This window comes from Oncorhynchus masou, chromosome 27 (assembly GCF_036934945.1).
Source record: "Oncorhynchus masou masou isolate Uvic2021 chromosome 27, UVic_Omas_1.1, whole genome shotgun sequence".
NCBI lineage: Eukaryota > Metazoa > Chordata > Actinopteri > Salmoniformes > Salmonidae > Oncorhynchus > Oncorhynchus masou.
The window spans coordinates 42,816,789-42,838,940 of record NC_088238.1 but is presented as its reverse complement, the minus strand read 5'-3'; the positions used below and the strand labels follow the sequence as shown (position 1 = coordinate 42,838,940).

The 22,152-nt window shown below is 43.5% G+C and overlaps 1 protein-coding gene across 1 annotated transcript in view; it reads left to right on the top strand.

Moving 5' to 3' along the window:
* Window positions 1-22,152, top strand: part of poln (polymerase (DNA directed) nu) — an 82,337-nt gene that overhangs the window by 54,432 nt on the left and 5,753 nt on the right. Inside the window, exons 17-19 of the mRNA XM_064939123.1 lie at window positions 1,685-1,796; window positions 5,451-5,533; window positions 14,826-14,957. Of these exons, the coding sequence (XP_064795195.1) occupies window positions 1,685-1,796; window positions 5,451-5,533; window positions 14,826-14,957 (327 nt within the window). The remainder of the gene's footprint in view (window positions 1-1,684; window positions 1,797-5,450; window positions 5,534-14,825; window positions 14,958-22,152) is intronic.

Genomic DNA, 22,152 nt, shown 5'->3' with positions numbered 1-22,152 from the left:
TGGCTTCAAACATCGCTGTCGGTGATGTCGAATCCAGCGTTTTTAGCTTCAGAGTTATTCGTTAGTGTTCTGTAGCTCAACCGTTTCGTAGTTAGATGTACTTTCTCTTTAAAAAAAATGGAGCCAGTGGCTTGTGCGTGAGTATCAACAACATACGCTGTGAGACCAGTCATTGAGTACGGCCATGTGTAACCCCACCCACCAGCCTACTTGGTTGGAGGTCAGTACCAGGTATCAAACGAAGCTGGATATATCCCGCTTGGTTCCAGGAATCAAGCGGACCATGGGCAAGTGGGAATGAAATAGAAGAACCGTGATATTCACAGCAAGGCACGGCCCTGCAGTGGAAAAACATCATTAGAGGCTAATAGCCGAGTACACGTTTGTTTTACTGTGGAGAGAGAATACAGGGCCGGCCATTGACATTCTCATCAAGTCCAGTTTGGAGCCCCAGCACTAAAATCAATGTTCAATCCACTAATTGAATTACACTGAATTACAGTGTGATGTGTGTGTCAGCATTCCCCCTCTATCTCTTTCTCTCCAGTAGGTGTATGTCAGTAATGGTAATTCTCTTGAACATTCCAGCCTGACAGCAGTATGATAAGGGATAGCAAGGTGTGGCTCACACAGACACTGTCACGTTCTGACCTTTATTTCCTTTGTTTTGTCATTATTTAGTATGGTCAGGCCGTGAGTTGGGGTGGGCAGTCTGTTTGTTTTTCTATGATTTGGGTATTTCTATGTTTCGGCCTAGTATGGTTCTCAATCAGAGGCAGGTGTCATTAGTTGTCTCTGATTGAGAATCATACTTGGGTCGCCTGGGTTTCACTGTGTGTTTGTGGGTGATTGTTCCTGTCTCTGTGTTTGCACCAGATAGGGCTGTTAGGTTTTCAGGTTTCTTGTTTTGTTAGTCTGTTCATGTATAGTTGTCTTTATTAAAGAACCATGAATAGAAACCACGCTGCGTTTTGGTCCGCCTCTCCTTCAAGTCAAGAAAACCGTTACATACACACACAACAGAGACCGTGGTCTGTCTGTCTATCCGGAGAGGAACATGCGTACGTGTGTCATCATCATGTGATAGGCTGCGTTTGGGAGGGAGGGGTCTTGGAGATGGGGGGTGGGGGGGTGTCACAGATTATAAGGGGTTAGGGGGTTCGGGGTGTTAATGGGATTGGGGTAAGGTAACTCGGGCCCCCAGGCGTCTCACAGGAGGGGCTGTCTGGTTGGCTGGCTTGCTGCCTGCCTCATCAGCCATTCTCTCTCATCTGACAACAGGATCAGGGTGGGAGGAACACTCATCTGTTCCCCTCCTCTCTTTTTTCCTCTCTCTCTCGCTCTCCCTCTCTTTATGTATCTGCCTCCTCCCCATTATTTTCTCTCTCTCCACCTCTCCCATCCCTCTCTCTCTCCCATCCCTCTCTCCACCTCTCGCAACCCTCTCTCTCTCCCAACCCTCTCTCTCTCCCATCCCTCTCTCTCTCAACACACGTGGTGTTTACAACCTCTCCCTCTATTCTCTTATCTCTCTTTGCTTTTCTGTTAAATGACATTACCGCTGACTACCTGGTTCATTATCAGCTGATTACATTGTCAGTTAATATACAAATGTTGAGCGATGATGGTAGTGAAAATGAACAGTAGTGTGGAGGAGAATGATGGTGGTGTGTGTGTGTGTCAGATTTCTGCCAGGTGGAACTGCGTCTGCTGGCTCACCTCTCGTCAGATCCTGAGCTGCAGAGGATCTTCAACAGCCCACAGGCCGACGTCTTCACCATGCTGGCCTCACAGTGGTGGGTCTCACACACACACACACACACAAACAGTCTCGCAGTGGGGGGTACCACAGACAAACACAGTCTCTCAAACTCTGACACACACACAGTCTCGCAGTTTGTAGTATATTCACTCAACTCACACAGTTTTGCCTCTCATTTCATAGTTCTATGACCTCTGATTTCCTCCCTGCTACACTAGCTAGTTTCCTCCTCTCTGTCTGTCTTTTAGTTGTACTCAACAGGACTGCTTTGGGCATGCTCAGTTCACACACCACTCAGCCGTTTGGGATGAGCCTATCAACCCAGACACACACACTCATCGACAGAGCCTCATACCGTATTCCCACGTTCACACTCTCTCACACACACACACACACACAGCCCATCAGTCTGCCCAAACCGCAGCATCACTTCAAACGCTCGCAGCCTTGTTGCCATGACTACAGCAGCAACCGGCATATGAGGCTCCTTCCTCTCTGTCAGGGCACCCCTAGGCCGATCGCCGCAGTGATTACACTTTTTGAAATGTGTGCGTGCATGTTAAAAAGGGACCCTGTGGTGAGAAAAACAAGGGAGACCATTAGAACTGTTAGAACCCTCTGTCAGAACACTGTTAACCCACTGATAGAACTGTTGGTACACTGATAGAACTGTTGGTACACTGATAGAACTGTTGGTACACTGATAGAACTGTTGGTACACTGATAGAACTGTTGGTACACTGATAGAACTGTTGGTACACTTATAGAACTGTTGGTACACTGATAGAACTGTTGGAACACTGTTAGATCTGTTGGAACGCTGTTAGAACTGTTGGAACACTGTTAGATCTGTTGGAACGCTGTTAGATCTGTTGGAACGCTGTTAGATCTGTTGGAACGCTGTTAGATCTGTTGGAACGCTGTTAGATCTGTTGGAACGCTGTTAGATCTGTTAGAACGCTGCTAGAACTGCTAGAACTGTTAGAACTGTTAGAACACTGCTAGAACTGTTAGAACACTGCTAGAACTGTTAGTATACTGTTAGAACGGTTAGATCTGTTGGAACGCTGTTAGATCTGTTGGAACGCTGTTAGATCTGTTGGAACGCTGTTAGATCTGTTGGAACGCTGTTAGATCTGTTGGAACGCTGTTAGATCTGTTGGAACGCTGTTAGATCTGTTGGAACGCTGTTAGATCTGTTGGAACGCTGTTAGATCTGTTGGAACGCTGTTAGATCTGTTGGAACGCTGTTAGATCTGTTGGAACGCTGTTAGATCTGTTAGAACGCTGCTAGAACTGCTAGAACTGTTAGAACTGTTAGAACACTGCTAGAACTGTTAGTATACTGTTAGAACGGTTAGATCTGTTGGAACGCTGTTAGATCTGTTGGAACGCTGTTAGATCTGTTGGAACGCTGTTAGATCTGTTGGAACGCTGTTAGAACTGTTGGAACGCTGTTAGATCTGTTGGAACGCTGTTAGATCTGTTGGAACGCTGTTAGTATACTGTTAGAACTGTTAGAACACTGTTAGAACTGTTAGTATACTGTTAGAACACTGGTAGAACTGTTAGGACACTGGTAGAACTGTTAGGACACTGGTAGAACTGTTAGGACACTGGTAGAAGTGTTAGAACGCTGTTAGAACTGTTAGAATACGGAACTGTATTTTATCTAACGGGTGGCATCCAGTCTAAATATACCTGTTACATTGCACAACCTTCAATGTTATGTCATAATTACATATTGGCATATTAGTTTGCAACGAGGCGGCCCAAACTGTTGCATAAACCCTGACTCTGCGTGCAATGAACGCAAGAGAAGTGACACAATTTCACCTAGTTAATATTGCCTGCTAACCTGGATTTCTTTTAGCTAAATATGCAGGTTTAAAAAATATATATTTCTGTGTATTGATTTTAAAAAGGCATGGGTGTTTATGGTAAGGTACAGTCGTGCAACGATTGTGCTTTTTTCGCAAATGCGCTTTTGTTAAATCATCCCCTGCGTTGCATCGATTATATGCAACGCAGGACACGCTAGATACACTAGTAATATCATCAACCATGTGTAGTTAACGAGTGATTTTGATTGATTGTTTTTTATAAGATGAGTTTAATGCTAGCTAGTCACTTACCTTGGCTTCTTACTGCATTTGCGTAACAGGCAGGCTCCTCGTGGAGTGCAATGAGAGGCAGGTGGTTAGAGAGTTGGACTAGTTAACCGTGAGGTTGCAAGATTGAATCCGGGAGCTGACAAGGTAAAAAATCTGTCCTTCTGCCCCTGAACAGGCAGTTAACCCACTGTTCCTAGACCGTCATTGAAAATAAGAACGTGTTCTTCACTGACTTGCCTAGTTAAATAAAGGTGTAAAAAATATATATTTATATATATAAAAAAATCGGCCATATCGGTGTCCAAAAATACAGATTTCTGATTGTTATGAAAACTTGAAATCGGCCCTAATTAATCGGCCATTCCTATTTAATAGGTCGACCTCGAGTTAGAACACTGTTAGAACGTTCTTAGAACGCTGTTAGAACATTGTTAGAATGCTGTTAGAATGCTGCTAGAACGCTGTTAGAACTCTGTTTGAACACTGTTAGAACGCTGTTAAAAGTGTTAATATCACTGTTAGAACACTGTTAGAACACTGTTAGAACGCTTGTTTGAATGCTGTTAAAAGTGTTAATATCACTGTTAGAACACTGTTTGAACGCTGATTGAAAACTGTTTGAACACTATTAGAACTGTTAGAACGCTGTTAAGTGTTAATATCACTGTTTGAACACTGTTTGAACTGATAGAACACTGTTTGAATACTGTTAGAACACTGTTTGAACTGATAGAACACTGTTTGAATACTGTTTGAATACTGTTTGAACACTGTTTGAACACTGTTTGAACACTGTTTGAACACTGTTTGAACACTGTTTGAACACTGTTTGAACACTGTTTGAACACTGTTAGAACACTGTTTGAACACTGTTTGAACTGATAGAACACTGTTTGAATACTGTTAGAACACTGTTTGAACACTGTTAGAACACTGTTTGAACACTGTTTGAACTGATAGAACACTGTTAAAATGCTGTTAGAATACTGTTTGAACACTATTTGAACTGATAGAACACTGTTAGAATGCTGTCTAGAATAGATAAATACTCTGTCCACCAGGTGGTGCTGAGCACTTTTAATTTGTCTTTAGCCCCAACCATCTGACTCCACCATTTGACAGCTCTGTGTGTGTGCGCGTGCGTGCGTGCGTGAAAGAGAGTGAGCGGGCCGGAGGTACGACAGATAAAACGGTTTGAAAGTCTGTCCCTGGGGCTACAGGCAATGAAACTAGGAGAGAGAAATAACAGGTAGAGATGGAGAGAACCGATAGAGAGACAGAGAGAAAACAAAGAGGGCGAGAGGACATGTATAGAGACAGATAAACCAGAGAGAGAGAGAGAGAGTGTATGTATGGGCCCATGTGTGTGTGCATGTCTCTGTGCATCTGTGTGCGAGTATGTTCTGTGATGTGATGTTGCAGTCCCTTGTCAGGCCCTTTGGGACTCTCACTTTGCAGACATGGGAGTTGCACTCCAGTAGGACTTCCTTACATAACGTCTCTCTCTCTTTCTCCCCACCCCCTCTCTCTTCCCCTACTCTCTCTCTCTCTTCCTTCTCTCTCTGTATCTCTAGGAAGGGTGTGAGTGAAGGAGAAGTGAGTTCAGAGGATAGAGAGCATGCCAAGCGTATCGTCTACTCTGTAGTGTATGGAGCAGGTGAGAACTACCCACATGACTCAGTTAGTTCGCCACATCACTTCAGTCGCCCTTAACCAGGGAAAGAGAGAGCGGGAGAGGAAGAAAGAGAGAGAGAGCGGGAGAGGAAGAAAGAGAGAGAGAGCGGGAGAGGAAGAAAGAGAGAGAGAGTGGGAGAGGAAGAAAGAGAGAGAGTGGGAGAGCAAGAAAGAGAGAGAGAGTGGGAGAGGAAGAACGAGAGAGAGAGTGGGAGAGGAAGAAAGAGAGAGAGAGTGGGAGAGCAAGAAAGAGAGAGAGAGCGGGAGAGGAAGAAAGAGAGAGAGAGTGGGAGAGGAAGAAAGAGAGAGAGAGTGGGAGAGGAAGAAAGAGAGAGAGTGGGAGAGCAAGAAAGAGAGAGAGTGGGAGAGGAAGAAAGAGAGAGAGAGGGGAGAGGAAGAAAGAGTGGGAGAGCAGAGTGGGAGAGCAAGAAAGAGAGAGAGAGTGGGAGAGGAAGAAAGAGAGAGAGAGTGGGAGAGGAAGAAAGAGAGAGATAGTGGGAGAGCAAGAAAGAGAGAGAGAGTGGGAGAGCAAGAAAGAGAGAGAGTAGTGGCGTGGGTAGTAGGGTGATGGTAATGATAGCAGTTTAATGATGGTGTTGGTAGTAGTAGTAGTAGTAATGATGATGGTAGTTGTAGTACTGATGTAATGGTGAAGATGACAGTTATTTAGTTATAAGTTAGTTATAGTTTCATTTTCCATGTTTAGCTTTTTATATTTCTTACATTTATACTATATTGTTGTTATTTTTGTATTCCGTTTAGTATTATTATTTACTACCATTTTATGTAATTCTTTGTTATTGTTTATAATTTTATTACAATGTATATTGCAAACATTGTTGCTTTGGCAGTATTGACACAATGTTTTTCATGCCAATAAAGCAGCTTGAATTTGAGAGCGAGGGGAGGAAAGAGAGAGAATGGGAGAGGAAAAAACAGAGAGGGAGCAGGAATGTAGAAAGGGCCCGTGTGGCCTAAGTATGCCTTCTTCATTTGTGGCCCATTTAATACTCACGCACTCGCACACGCCACACATTTCCCTGCTGTAGCCAATGGAAACTATTTCAAAACGCTGGCCCCGTGACCATAGATTTCTAACGTGGAGGGAATGTACATCGTGAAAGTGTAATGTGTGTGTGTCTGTGTATGTAAGACTATTCTGTATCTGGGTCACTTTGCATTGTCTGTTATGTATTTCTATCCTGTTGATTAACAGCCTGTTATATGAGTGTTGTTGTTTGTGTGAGACTGAGTCACACACTCTGCTGCTGTATCTGGACCTCACTGTTGGCTCACACTCATCAAGAGACACACACAGCCTTGTACAACTAACCTTGTGGGGACACACGATTCAGTCCCATTCAAAATCAAATTGTCCCCAACTTTTACCTGTAAACCTTAACTTCACCTTAAACCTAACCCTAGCCCCTAACCCCAACCCTAAACCTAATTATAACCCTAACACTAATTTTAACCTTAACCCTAAACCCCTGAGAAATCGCATTTGACCTTGTGTGGACTAATAAAATGTCCCCTGTTGGTAAAATGTTTGTAAATGTACTATTCTTGTGAGTATAGTTAAACACGTCCACACACACACACACGTGCATAGCAGTAAGGGAGCCTTCAGGCTGTGCTGTCAGGCAGGCAGGAGTAGAGGATTGGGAGACGTTGAGAGGTTGTGATGGCTGGCAGTGGTCTGTCAATGTTAGTGTGTGTGTGTGGCTGGCTGACTGGCTGGCTGGCTGGCGTGAGTCGCCAAGCCTCTCCCGTCTGCAGTTCAGAGATCAGACGAGTGCAGTATCATTGCCCGGAAACCACCACTCAGACACAGTTACAGCTCTGACATGTATGGGTGTTTGTCTTTTCACAGATGAGTGTGTTCAGTGACAAAGGGACTTGATGATGGAGTTTTCTTTGGTCTTTCAATGACATGTTTCATTATGACTGTGTGTGTGTGTGCGTGTGTGTGTGTGTGTGTGTGTGTGTGTGTGTGTGTGTGTGTGTGTGTGTGTGTGTGTGTGTGTGTGTGTGTGTGTGTGTGTGTGTGCGTGCGTGCGCATGGTTGAGAGGGAAAGAAGCCTCACGGCTGATTTGAATGTTTTTAATAGCATAAGGCGTGATACATTGTGTATCTGTCGTCAATGAGGATAAGAGAAGCTGAGAAAGGAGGAGAGAGACAGGGAGGAAAGGAGAGGGGGTTAGTGGAGTGAGGGAGAGCGTTCGTTTTCAGCGTCGACAGCCTAGGCCTTCCTAGTGGCTCGTCTCCTTGGTTACGGAATACTAAAAGGAAGCTTTCTCCCGGAGACAATAATCAGGCAGAGGGAGAAGAGGAGGGGGGAGGGGAGGTATTGGCCATGGAGACAGACGCACACACAAATGGGTCAGAAGAGAAAGAGGCCAAGTGTTGACTGTTGCACTCTGGGAGAGGGACAGGGGGAACGAGAGAGGAAGAAAGAGAGGAGAGAAAAAGAGACAGAATTGGAAAAGAGGTGTGGGAGAGAGAAAGAAATAAAGAGCAGAGAGATTGATGTGGAGGAGAGAGATTGATGTGGAGGAGAGAGAGATTGATGTGGAGGAGAGAGAGAGATGTGGAGGAGAAGGAGAGAGAGAGATGTGCGTGAGCAGTAACGAGGCTGGAGGGTCACACAGGACTGACCTGGCATGTGGTGCCTCACACACACACACACACACACACTCCATTGTAGACTTCCTCACACACACACACACTACTGCCTTCTTGCAATCCTTACCTGCCCTGTGGCAACCGGTTGCCTTCGCTCACTCCCTACAATAGACCTTCTCCTCACTCACACACACATCTCCAGTGGTAAACTGTTATCAGGTGAAGGGTCAAAAATGATTAGCTAATCACACCGCTTTAGTATGTAATTTCTAGCCTGATCATATGGTGTGTCTAAATCAGTGTTACTCATTTTAAATTCATTGGATTTCATTTCTACCAACTGAGGTACTCAAAGAGCTTCACATAGTAGGGGGAAAACTCACCTCATCCCCCACCAATGTGTGGATGAGGTGGCCACACTTCAGCTGTCAGGTGTAGAGGTGAGAAGTGATATATGCCAATTAGGAATGAGGGGGATGATTAGGTGGCCATGATGCCATGGGGCCAGGTTGGGAATTTAGCCACGATATCGGGGTTAACACCCCTACTCTTACGATGAGTCAGGATACCTGTTTTAACGTCCCATCCGAAAGACAGCACCCTAAGGGCAATTTCCAATTCACTGCCCTAGGGCAGAGGGAGTTCCACCTACTGGCCCTCCAACACTGCTTCCAGCAGCATCTGTCCTCCCATCCAGGCAGCAACCCTGCTTAGGTTCAGAAGCAAGCCAGCAATGGGATGCAGGGTGGTATGCTGCTGAAAGGAAATAACATTGGATTTGAGCATTTGTGGCCTCAATTTACCTAAAATGTATCATTGGTGTTCCCACTCCTACTAGTGGTACAATGTTATCATAGTCATTGAGCTACCATATTACAGATGTGGGATCTTAATTTGAGCCAGTTTGCTACAGCAGGAAAGTAATCCTGAAGCAACAGGACATGTGAATGATCAAGTCAGAATTGTCAGAGTGGAAATTACAAAATTCAGAAGCCTTTTGAAATGGAGACATTTTCTTTTTTACAGCCAAATCTCTATTTTTGATGTAACTGGCATCTTATAGGATGGTCCAGACACCTTTTTTGTGATTTCATTTGTTTTTGAAAAAATCAGCACTGTGTCAATTACCTACCTCGTACTCGCCTGTACACGCTCACTCACACACTCTTTTGCGTGCACACACACACGCACACACATCCAAACTGCACTGATACATACTGACACTCACACAGAAGTATATGATTTTCACAAACAGACCAACTCCATCTCTCTGTGTGACATAGAGCCGCCCTCCCCCCAAAACACACTCACACTATCCCTGCATGTTCACACTCTCTCCCTGTGTTTCCCTGGGTGTGTGTGTGTGTAGAGGGCACGGGGGACACGTCCACCCAGGCAGGGGCCCCAGACTGGCACAGATTTGGGGCTTAGCGCTTGTCTCCGCTGGGCCAACTGCCCCCTCCTGCTGCACCATCCCTGGCGCTCCCTCTGTCTGGCAGAACATTATTCATCACCAGCCGCGCGTTAACCCACAGAACACAGACACACACACACACACACAGTGCCACGGAACACACACACACGCTGCGAATAAACACACTGTGAACACACAAACACAGTGCTGCAGAACACGGACACACACGCAGTCTGTGAACACAAATATACACAAACATTCTGACCCTATGAACACACATACAGGCACAGGCTCACATACTGAGCACACAGAGCCACGACTCTCTCGACTCGAATCTCCTTTGGGCCAGAGCTAGGGTGGAATGGCCAATAGTTATCTGCACTCACATCGTAGATCGGGCAAGCAGTCAGTGGCATTACTTTGAGATTATTTTTCTATATATTTACAGTACCAGTCAAGAGTTTGGACACACCTACTCATTCAAATCAAATCAAAGTTTATTTGTCACGTGCACCGAATACAACAGACCTTACAGTGAAATGCTTACTTACAGGCTCTAACCAATAGTGCAAAAAAGGTATTAGGTGAACAATAGGTAAGTAAAGAAATAAAACAACAGTAAAAAGACAGGCTATATACATTAGCGAGGCTATAAAGGTAGCGAGGCTACATACAGACACAGGTTAGTCAGGCTGATTGAGGTAGTATGTACATATAGATCTGGTTAAAGTGACTATGCATATATGATGAACAGAGAGTAGCAGTAGCGTAAAAGAGGGGTTGGCGGGTAGTGGGTGGCGGGACACAATCTCTTTCATATCGTCTGAGATCCTCAAGGACTGGAAAGCTGCCGCAATCATCCCCCTCTTCAAAGGGGGAGACACCCTGGACCGAAATTGTTACAGACCTATATCTATCCTGTCCTGCCTATCTAAGATCTTCGAAAGCCAAGTCAACAAACAGGTCACTGACCATCTCGAATCCCACCGTACCTTCTCCGCTGTGCAATCTGGTTTCCGAGCCGGTCACGGGTGCACCTCAGACACACTCAAGGTACTAAACGATATCATAGCCGCTATCGATAAAAGACAGTACTGTGCAGCCGTCTTCATCGACCTTGCCAAGGCTTTCGACTCTGTCAATCACCATATTCTTATCGGCAGACTCAGTAGCCTCGGTTTTTCTGATGACTGCCTTGCCTGGTTCACCAACTACTTTGCAGACAGAGTTCAGTGTGTCAAATCGGAGGGCATGCTGTCCGGTCCTCTGGCAGTCTCTATGGGGGTGCCATTCTGGGCCGACTCTTTTCTCTGTATATATCAATGATGTTGCTCTTGCTGTGGGCGATTCCCTGATCCACCTCTACGCAGACGACACCATTCTGTATACTTCCGGCCCGTCCTTGGACACTGTGCTATCTAACCTCCAAACGAGCTTCAATGCCATACAACACTCCTTCCGTGGCCTCCAACTGCTCTTAAACGCTAGTAAAACCAAATGCATGCTTTTCCAACCGTTCGCTGCCAGCACCCGCACGCCCGACTAGCATCACCACCCTGGATGGTTCCGACCTAGAATATGTGGACATCTATAAGTACCTAGGTGTCTGGCTAGACTGTAAACTCTCCTTCCAGACTCATATCAAACATCTCCAATCCAAAATCAAATCTTGAGTCGGCTTTCTATTCCGCAACAAAGACTCCTTCACTCACGCCGCCAAACTTACCCTAGTAAAACTGACTATCCTACCGATCCTAGACTTCGGCGACGTCATCTACAAAATAGCTTCCAACACTCTACTCAGCAAACTGGATGCAGTTTATCACAGTGCCATCCGTTTTGTTACTAAAGCACCTTATACCACCCACCATTGCGACCTGTATGCTCGAGTCGGCTGGCCCTACATATTCGTCGCCTTGCCCACTGGCTCCAGGTCATCTACAAGTCCATGCTAGGTAAAGCTCCGCCTTATCTCAGTTCACTGGTCACGATGGCAACACCCACCCGTAGCACGCGCTCCAGCAGGTGTATCTCACTGATCATCCCTAAAGCCAACACCTCATTTGGCCGCCTTTCGTTCCAGTTCTCTGCTGCCTGTGACTGGAACGAATTGCAAAAATCGCTGAAGTTGGAGACTTTTATCTCCCTCAACAACTTCAAACATCTGCTATCTGAGCAGCGAACCGATCGCTGCAGCTGTACATAGTCTATCGGTAAATAGCCCACCCATTTTTACCTCATCCCCATACTGTTTATATTTATTTACTTTTCTGCTCTTTTGCACACCAATATCTCTACCTATACATGACCATCTGATCATTTATCACTCCAGTGTTAATCTGCAAAATTGTAATTATTCGCCTACCTCCTCATGCCTTTTGCACACAATGTATATAGACTCTCTTTTTTTTCTACTGTGTTACTGACTTGTTAATTGTTTACTCCATGTGTAACTCTGTGTTGTCTGTTCACACTACTATGCTTTATCTTGGCCAGGTCGCAGTTGCAAATGAGAACTTGCTCTCAACTAGCCTACCTGGTTAAATAAAGGTGGGGGAAAAATAAAAAAAAATTAAAAAAACAATGCAGATAGCCCGGTTAGCCAATATGCGGGTGTCACGATGTTCGTAATAATGGTCGGACCAAGGCGCAGCGTATGTTGAGTTCCACATATTTTAATGAAAGTGGAACTAAGCAACGACAAAAACAAATAAACAATAAACTAACAACAAACCGTGACTACAGATATGCTATGTGCACTAACTCAAAACACATACGTTCAAACTATATCCCATAACCCACAGGTGGAAAAATGCAACTTAAATATGATCCCCAATTAGAGACGACGATTACCAGCTGCCTCTAATTGGGAATCATACACAAACCCCAACATAGAAAATTAAACCTAGAACCCCACATATAAATAATAAACTAGACTAAACCCCTAGTCACGCCCTGACCCACTCTACCATAGAAAATAATAGCTTTCTATGGTCAGGACGTGACAGCGGGAGCACTGTTTGGTCGGCCCAATTGAGGTAGTATGTACATGAATGTATAGTTAAAGTGACTATGCATATATGATAAAAGGGGGTAGCAGCAGCGTAAAAAGAGGGGTTGGGGTGGACACACAATTCAAATAGTCCGGGTAGCCATTTGATTACCTGTTCAGGAGTCTTATGGCTTGGGGGTAAAAACAGTTGAGAAGCCTTTTTGTCCTAGACTTGGCACTCCGGTACCGCTTGCCATGCGGTAGTAGAGAGAACAGTCTATGAGGGGTGGCTGGGGTCCAGGGTTTTTCTTAATTTTTACTATTTTCTACATTGTCCAATAATAGTGAAGACATCAAAACTATGAAATAACACATATTGGATCATGTAGTAAGCAAAAAAGTGTTAAACAAATCAAAATCTATTTTAGATTCTTCAAAGTAGCCACCCCTTGCCTTGCTGACAGCTTTGCACACTCTTGACATTCTCTCAACCAGCTTCATGAGGTAGTCACCTGGAATGCATTTCAATTAACAGGTGTGCCTTGTTAAAAGTTAATTTGTGGAATTTCTTTCCTTCTTAAAGCGTTTGAGCCAGTCAGTTGTGTTTTGACATAGTAGGGGTGGTATACAGAAGATAGCCCTATTTGGTAAAATACCAAGTTCATATTATGGCAAGAACAGCTCAAATAACCAAAGAGAAACAATCATTACTTTAAGACATGAAGGTCAGTCAATCTGGAAAATTTCAAGAACTTAGAAAGTTTCTTCAACCATAAAGCGCTGTGATGAAACTTGCTCTCATGAGGACCGCCACAGGAAAGGAAGACCCAGAGTTACTTCTGCTGCAGAGGATAAGTTCATTCGAGTTACTAGCCTCAGAAATTGCAGCCCAAATAAATGCTTCACGGAGTTCAAGTAACAGACACATCTCAACATCAACTGTTCAGAGGAGACATCGTGAATAAGGCCTTTATGGTCGGCTGTAAAGAAACCACTACTAAAGGACACCAATAAGAATAAGAGACTTGCTTGGACCAAGAAACACGAGCAATGGACATTAGACCGTTGGAAATCTGTCCTTTGAGTCCAAATTTGACATTTTTGGTACCAACCATCGAATCTTTGTGAGACGCAGAGTAGGTGAACGGATGATCTCCGCATGTGTTGTTCCCACCGTGAAGCATGGAGGAGGAGGTGTGATGGTGTGGGACGTGCTTTGCTGGTGACACTGTCAAAGATCTATTTAGAATTCAAGGCACACTTAACCAGCATGGCTACCACAGCATTCTGCAGCGATAAGCCATCCCATCTGGTTTGAGCTTAGTGGGACTATCATTTGTATTTCAAGAGGACAATGACCCAACATACCTCCAGGCTGTGTAAGGGCTATTTTTGACCAAACACACTTCCAGGCTGTGTAAGGGCTATTTTTGACCAAGAAGGAGAGTGATGGAGCACTGAAGCAGATGACCTGGCCTCCACAATCACCTAACCACAGCCCAATTGAGATGGTTTGGGATGATTTGGACCACAGAGTGAAGGAAAAGCAGCCAACAAGTGCTCAGCATATGTAGGAACTCCTTCAAGACTGTTGGAAAAGTATTCCAGGTGAAGCTGGTTGAGAAAATGCCAATAGTGTGCAAAGCTGTCATCAAGGCAAAGGGTGGCAACTTTGAAGAATCTAAAATATATTTTGATTTGTTTCACACTTCTTTGGTTACTACATGATTCCATATGTGTTATTTCATAGTTTTTATGTCTTAACTATTTTTCTACAGTGTAGAAAATAGTAAAAATAAGAAACCCTTGAATGACTAGGTGTGTCCAAACTTTTGACTGGTACGGTACATATTGTGGTACAAATATTGTATCACTTTGTATCACTATGCTATGGTATAAGGCAGGGGTATTTAAATTTGGACCTTGGAGGTCCAGAGTACTGTTTGTTTTCTGTTCTACCTGATAAGTAATTGCACTCACCTTGTGTCCCAGGTCGAAATCAGTCCTTGATTACATATACACTTTATTTTTTGTTTGTTGTATTGTTTGTATATCACATTTGGGTGTGTGTCCTTGTCTGTCAATGTACCAGTGTTTTGTTACTTGTCATGTTTTTTGTGAACCCAGGATGAATAGCTGCTGCCTCTGCAAAAGCTCATGGGGCTCAAAAATAAATAGAGGGGAATGGATAAAACTGGCATTGAATGTGGGCGATATATGTTATGGTTGTCTGTCTCCCCCAGGTAGGGAGCGTCTGTCGGGCATCCTGGGTGTTAGTGCTGAACAGGCCAGCCACTTCCAGGACAGCTTCCTCCACACCTACAGAGAAGTCCAGACCTTCATACACACCACCATCCAGCAGTGCCACAAACAAGGTATGTGTGTGGGGTGGGGAGGTGGGCTCACTCTGTGTGTGTCTTTCTGTGCGTATGGGTGGATGCGGGTTTGTGGGAGGGAGGAATCCACTTTGTCTGCATTGGTGGGTGAGGAAAAATATGTGCTTGTATTGGCAGGACTGAGACAAACTGCCTGTGGATGGGGAGGAAAGAGGTTGGTGGTGTAATGGTTCAACTAGGACACTCGATATATCTTGGCCAATATGCCTACACAGTACACCTGAGACTGTAGCACTGCGGCCTAGAGTCAACACACACACACTCCCTGGTCTCTTCACTCTCAATCACACTGAAAACATGTAGTTCAGGCAATAAGGCCAATCGACGTCTTTGAACGCTGAAAACACCTTTTACAGCTTAAAACTCTGATATGGAGGAAAGACGTTGGTTGGTGTGACTAAGATTTCTCAAGAATGATTCAGGAATACTTAGCTTTTCTTGCGTCTTGTGTTCATTGAGATTGACCTGCCCCCTAAACACATGTTCTGTGTTATCCTGATATCTTACATATTGATACTTTTTACAGTTGGAACATTTTGAGAAAATATTCTGATAAAAATTCTTATCGTAGTCAGTTAAAATATGCAGTTCAAGTTTAAACTTCTAGAAAGAGTATAGCAGAGAGGGTCTCTGTCACTGTGGCATAACAGCCATCGACACCGACACGCACTCTGTCACCCGTGGCAACCAATCACCGTTACTACACCCTCTTCATCTCTAAATGAGCCGAGCGCAACGGAATGCTTGTGAGACGCCACACAGATAGCCACAAAAATGCTGTAACTGAGCATGCTCACTGGGGACCCGTGTAATGTCGCCCGGAACGGACCGTTTTAATTTCAGTCATCGCTGTGGCGCCACTCCTGGGATTTATCAGCCTCACCTGTCAGGGCTGGAGCTCTCTCTCTCTCACAAACACACTATCTCTCTCCCTAACCTCTTTCTCTCTCGCTGTCTCTCTCTCTCTCTTTATTTTTCTCCTTCTATTTCTCTCTTTTTCCCTCCTCTCACTCTCTCTTTCTCTCGCTTCGTTCTCCCTAACTGTCTCTTTCTCCCTCTCTCTCTCACAGCCTAACAGAGATTTCAGTTGATCAATAAACATCTCAGCTTGCAATCTGCTCTAGCTAGGCCCAAGAGACGTGTGTGTGTGTGTGTTTGCGTGCGTGCGTGTGTGTGCGTGTAGCCATTTTCTCTAACTGAATATAGTGCTATCTAGCAGTGCATGCCTCTCATCAAAGCAGAATTGTTGATTTATACTCTGATGTTGAAATTAGCTCTAGCCTCATTTCGTACTGGCATCCTCCTTATTTTCCATATACTTCCTTAGCCATCACACACTATCAGGGAGGTCCCCAAAGGACAAGTGTCATACCTATACTTCTAAAGACATGATGAAGGGAAGAGGAGGAGGTGGCGGGGAGCTTTATATATCCAGTACCAACAGGGGAAATTAAAAGAGAGAGAGAGAAAATAGGACAAGTCATCAAGAGGACACAGTGAAAAGGGAATTTACAGATGCATCTTAAGTTCAAACACTGATGTATAATAGATAGTAAACCTACACACACACACACACATCAAGAGACTGTCCATCTTCACAGACTTCACTGCCTCCGCGGCCAAGAAACGAGCAGCGTTTGTCAACGCAAAGCGGCTTCTGCACACCTGTCCGGGAGTAAAGTTTGGCCTCTTCTTCCCAGCCGAGCTGAGGATCATGCTACCGAGCGGAGCTCTTCACAAGTTCAACGACCCGACCGCCGCAAACTTTATCTAGAACTTGAAGGAAACTGCTCCCCCGGCCTGACCGGAGCAACGAGATGGACACTTAGCCTATCTGCAGTGCAGGCCCAACACATGGAGCCTACTACAGTGCCTTCTAGTGTTCTATTTGCCTGATACGTACATTCTCCTCGTCGTCAGCTGAAATAGTAAGTCTCAATTAAAATAAAAAATCTTAGATATTTCTTCACTGTTTTATGTGTGGGCTTGTGAATCAGGTCAATTTTTATTTTGATGAATGACACGAGATCGGCCATAAGCTGTCATGCTGCCTATGTTATTTGATTTAACACCTTGTTGTTACTATACTTGTCACTATTGGTAAACTGCTTTCTATAGTTTTTGTTGTTGTTGTATATACAAAGTATGTGGACACCCCTTCAAATTAGTGGATTCGGCTATTTCAGCCACACCCGTTGCTGACCAGTGGTGGAAAAAGTACTCAATTGTCATACTTGAGTAAAATTAAAGATACCATAATAAAAAATGACTCAAGTAAAAGTGAAAGTCACCCAGTAAAATACTACTTGAGTAAAAATCTAAAAGTATTTGGTTTAAAATATCTGATACTTAGAAAAGTAACAGAAGTAAATGGAATTGCTAAAATGTACTTAAGTATCAAAAGTAAAAGTAGACACCGTTTAAAAAATGTGTTATATTAAGCAAACCAGACGTCACAATAAAACATTTGTAAAAAATAATAATAATAATAATAAATGTTAATTATTTATTTTTAATTGACAGATGGCCAGTGGCGCACTCCAACTCTCAGACATAATTTACAAATGAAGCATTTGTGTTAAGTGAGTCCACCAAATCAGAGGCAGTAGGGATGATCAGGTATGTTCTCTTGATAAGTGTGTGAATTGGACCATTTTCCTGTCAAAATGTAACGAGTACTTTTGGGTGTCAGGGAAAATGTATAGAATAAAAAGTACATTATTTTCTTTAGGAATGTAATGAAGTAAGAGTAAAAGTTGGCAGAAAGATAAATAGTAAAGTACAGATACGCCAGAAAACTACTTAAAGTATTTTTACTTAAGTACGTTACACCACTGCCGGTGTATAAAATCGAGCACACAGCCATGCAATCTCCATAGACAAACATTGGCAATAGAATGGCCTTACTAAAGAGCTCAGTGACTCAGCTTGGCACCGTCATAGGATGCCACCTTTCCAACCAGTCAGTTCGTCAAATGTTTGCCCTGCTAGAGCTGTCCCTGTCAACTGTAAGTGCTGTTACTGTGAAATGAAAATGTCTAGGAGAAGCAACGGCTCAGCCGCGAAGTGGTAGGCCACACAAGCTCACACAACGGGACCACTGATTGCTGAAGCACGTAGCATGTAAAAATTGTCTGTCCTCGGTTGCAACACTCACAACCGAGTTCAAAACTGCCTCTGGAAGCAATGTCAGCCTAATAACTCTTTGTTGGGAGCTTCATACAATGGGTTTCAATGGCTCGCCGCCATTGGACTCTGCAGCAGTGTAAACGCGATCTCTAGAGTGATGAATCACGCTTCACCATCTGGCAGAGAGGGGGGACCAAAGGGGGGGACCAACTTCATATGAATGCCCACGATTTTGGAATGAGGTGTTCAACGAGAAGGTGTCCACATACTTTTGGTCATGTAGTGAAATTGTCACCACGCTCCACTTGGTAAGAGTTTAGCCTAGCTACTGTAACCACTATGTTTTCTGGAGCGTATTTAGGAGCTTGTGTACTAGCATGGGATGCGCGGGTCTTGTTTGGGAAGACACTTCAACTGATGGGAGGTAGTTCAACTGTTTTCTTGTATGTCAAGTTTGGTCTTATGCTTATATTTAAATTAATTTAAATTAAAGGATGATGACTCAACAACCTAATTTAATAGGATATTCGGCTAGGAGTATACTTACATGTTCTAGTTGGAACTGTAAATATTTGAACCAACCAGTCAAACGTGGTAGAGTACTTCAGCATCTTCAACATCTGGAAACACAGTTTGCTTTCTTACAAGAGACCCATCTGAGAGTTTCTGATCACTTTAGAATGCAGAAAGGTTGGGTATGCCATCTTTATCAAAGTAAAGGGAGAAAAGCTGCAATTTTCATACACAAATTGGTGCCTTTTGTCAAATCATGTCACTTACTACTTTTGAAAGAAAACAGAGGGAAGGCAGACTGAACTGACAATTCAAATTTTGTACGCTACCTCACCATCCCCAAATGTGTACAGGGATCGACTCTCTTTACACGCTGAATTCGATACTTTGTCAACAGGCCTCGTGATATACTCACTGTGAGTATGGCGACAAGGGAAGTAAATTGCTTTCTCATCAACTTTGCCAGTCTTCCTCTACTCACAAAATGTCTCAAATTCAAACGCCCACAGGTGCAACAATCGATCCCCAGCTCATAAATTATCAGTTTTTAAGGACTTCTATGCATCTTTATAGACTTCTGAACATTTTGATAAATGTTGTAATACTCTAGCTGCCCCTACTATTGATTCAGTTGGGCTGCCAACTTCCATGTAATTCAGTACTGGATGCGTACAGATGCCCCACATGTCATTCCAGCATGGTTGAAGATAGAGTATTTCCCCCTGTATGCCATTCTCATTGGCTGCTTTGGCAAACTCGCCTATTAACTCTGCTATTTCAGGTTATGCCAGAACCATTTGAGTCAAAACCACTCTCGAGATCTGGAACCAGTTTAGACATCACATTGGATTGCAAACCTATTCATTAAGTGCCCCTCTAATCAGAAATCACGTTTTCTCCGTCCATCGATAGTAGATGGAGCCTTCGCCGTTGGGTTTAACCTTGGCATCAAATCCTTCAATGATTTGCATGTCGACGGCACATTTGCATCGTTGCAACAACTCTCAGCTAAATTCCACCTTCCCAATAGTCATTTCAATAGATAGAAAGGTGCAGCTTTATCTGTGACATGAGTAGTACAGGTGCATTTTGCTCCTCCTACTGTCATAACATAACATTATTCTTTGATAATGGCAAAATATAAATCAGACTTTGTAGCCTTTTTGAGTTTGTTGTGGCAAGAAGGTTGATTTTACTTCGGTGGAAATCGCGCTCTCCTCGTTTTGTGTGGATTAAAGATGTCTTACACTTTAGTAAATTGAAAAAGATTGCATTTGTCCTATGGGGTTCTTCTGGCAAATTCTTCAGAATGTGGCAGCTTTTCTTTACCTACGTAGAGACACTGTAATTTCTCTCCACAGGAAACTGCCTGTTCTTATCTGTCTTTGTGAGTGTTTAATATTAGCTTGACTTTTAATCATTTTGAAGACCAGCTGTGTTTTTCTTTTCCTTTGTTGTTGTTTTTAATGTACGTTTTGTTATGAAAGTATTATTTTAAGTATTTCATTTTTTTTATAGGCATATACATTCCTACCTCCTTAAAAAAAAACGGTGGGCGGTGGACCATTCTTGATACACACGGGAAACTGTTGAGGGTGATAAACCCAGCAGCGCTGCAGTCCTTGACACAAACCTGTGCACCTGGAACCTGCTACCCGTTCAAAAGCACTTAAGTCTTTTGTCTTGCCCATTCAACCTCTGAATGCCACACATACACAACCCATGTCTCGAGGCTTAAAACTACTTTTTTAACCTGTCTACTCCCCTTCATCTACACTGATTGAAGTGGATTTAAAAGTGACATCAATAAGGGATCATAGCTTTCACCTGGATTCACCTGGTCATGGAAAGAGCAGGTGTTCTTAATGTTTTGTACGGTCAGTGTACACACGCACGCCTCATTCATGGCTCCAACACAGTCAAATGTAAACATTCACACCCATGCACATTCCTATGTACGACCATCACACTAGCCATCCGTGACTCTGAATGAATGTTGACAACCAGTTAGCCCTTTTACATGCTTGTCATTATACCCTCGACCAATAGGTCACATTCCTGTAGGCCAGGTCACGCGTGTAGCCCCCGCTGTATGGGGTGAAATAATACAACCGACACACACTCACTGCGAACACACATGCTATGAATGAACACCCACTCACTGCAAACACACACAAACACATTACAGAGGGTCATTCTGTGTGTATGGCTGTGGATTACCTCACTGTGTTCCAGAAGGATTTGCCTGTAAAGCCTGGGGCCTTTGTCTAATACTGGAATGCACTAGGACAGACATGCCTGACGTGGGCACGTGTGAGTGGGTTGGTGTTTGGGAAGTCTGAGTGTCAGGGATGGGAAGTGTGTGTGTGTGTGTGTGTGTGTGTGTGTGTGTTTGCCACCCAACTAGTTTACAATGCTGTTATGACAGGGGACTGTGCTTACTGGAGTTACATAAATGCAGTCATGCCATCTGTTTTATTGTTAGAACAGGGATTTTTCCCCATTGAAATTCTTGGGCCGGCCGTCAAACAGTGTAACATTGTGATTTTTTGTTATTTACATTTTTGGGATATAAAAAAACACTTTCATGTGTAAAATGAATCGAATAAAAGCACGATATAACATATGTAGAAAAGATAATGTACATACAGTATATATTTTTTAGGCCGCAGCAGCGAATGCTGAGTTTTCAGCCCCGCCCCTCTGGAAACGTCTTGCTCAAAGCTGTGGATATGGATCAAGTTCTGCGCATGACTTATTTTACACACACAGCACCCTTCACGGTTCTCTCTTTAATCACCCTCTTATGAACCATGATGATAGAGTAGGTCTCTACATCATATTTCTGCACAGCTGAAATAAAAACCCTGTGGTGATTTGAACGAGCATTCAAGGCTACATTATGAAGGCTATATAATGAAGGCTACATTATGAAGGCTACATTATGAAGGCCACATGAAGGCTACATTTTGAAGGCTACAATGAAGGCCATTTATCTGTTGTAACGGATATTGCGGTTGAACTACACATTGCATTGGAGCAAAACAATCTGTATTTTGTGTGATGTTGTAGGCTAATCTTTATACTTGCTGCCATATCTTAGCTACTAATCAGAGTTGCTGAAAAGGAACGCTACTACTTTGACTGCTTGTCTGCCTTCTGCTTAGCCAATGTTTTCAATGATGATGAAAAAATAACATAAATGTGTTAATTAGACTGCATGTCTAACCCTTTGATATTCTGCTTAGATAGCTGCATTATGAAAGCTACAATGAGTAGCCTTCAAAACATGCTGACCTCTTGCCTTTATCCATTTTTAGTTTTACGTTACAGCCTTATTCTAAAATTGATTAAATGCTCCCCCCCCCCCCTCATCACTCTATACACAATACCCCATAATGACAAAGCGAAAACAGGTTTTTATAAAATTTTGAAAATGTATATAACAAAATATATATCAGAACTACCTTATTTACGTAACTATTCAGACCCTTTGGTTTGAGACTCAATTGATCTCAGGTGCATCCTGTTT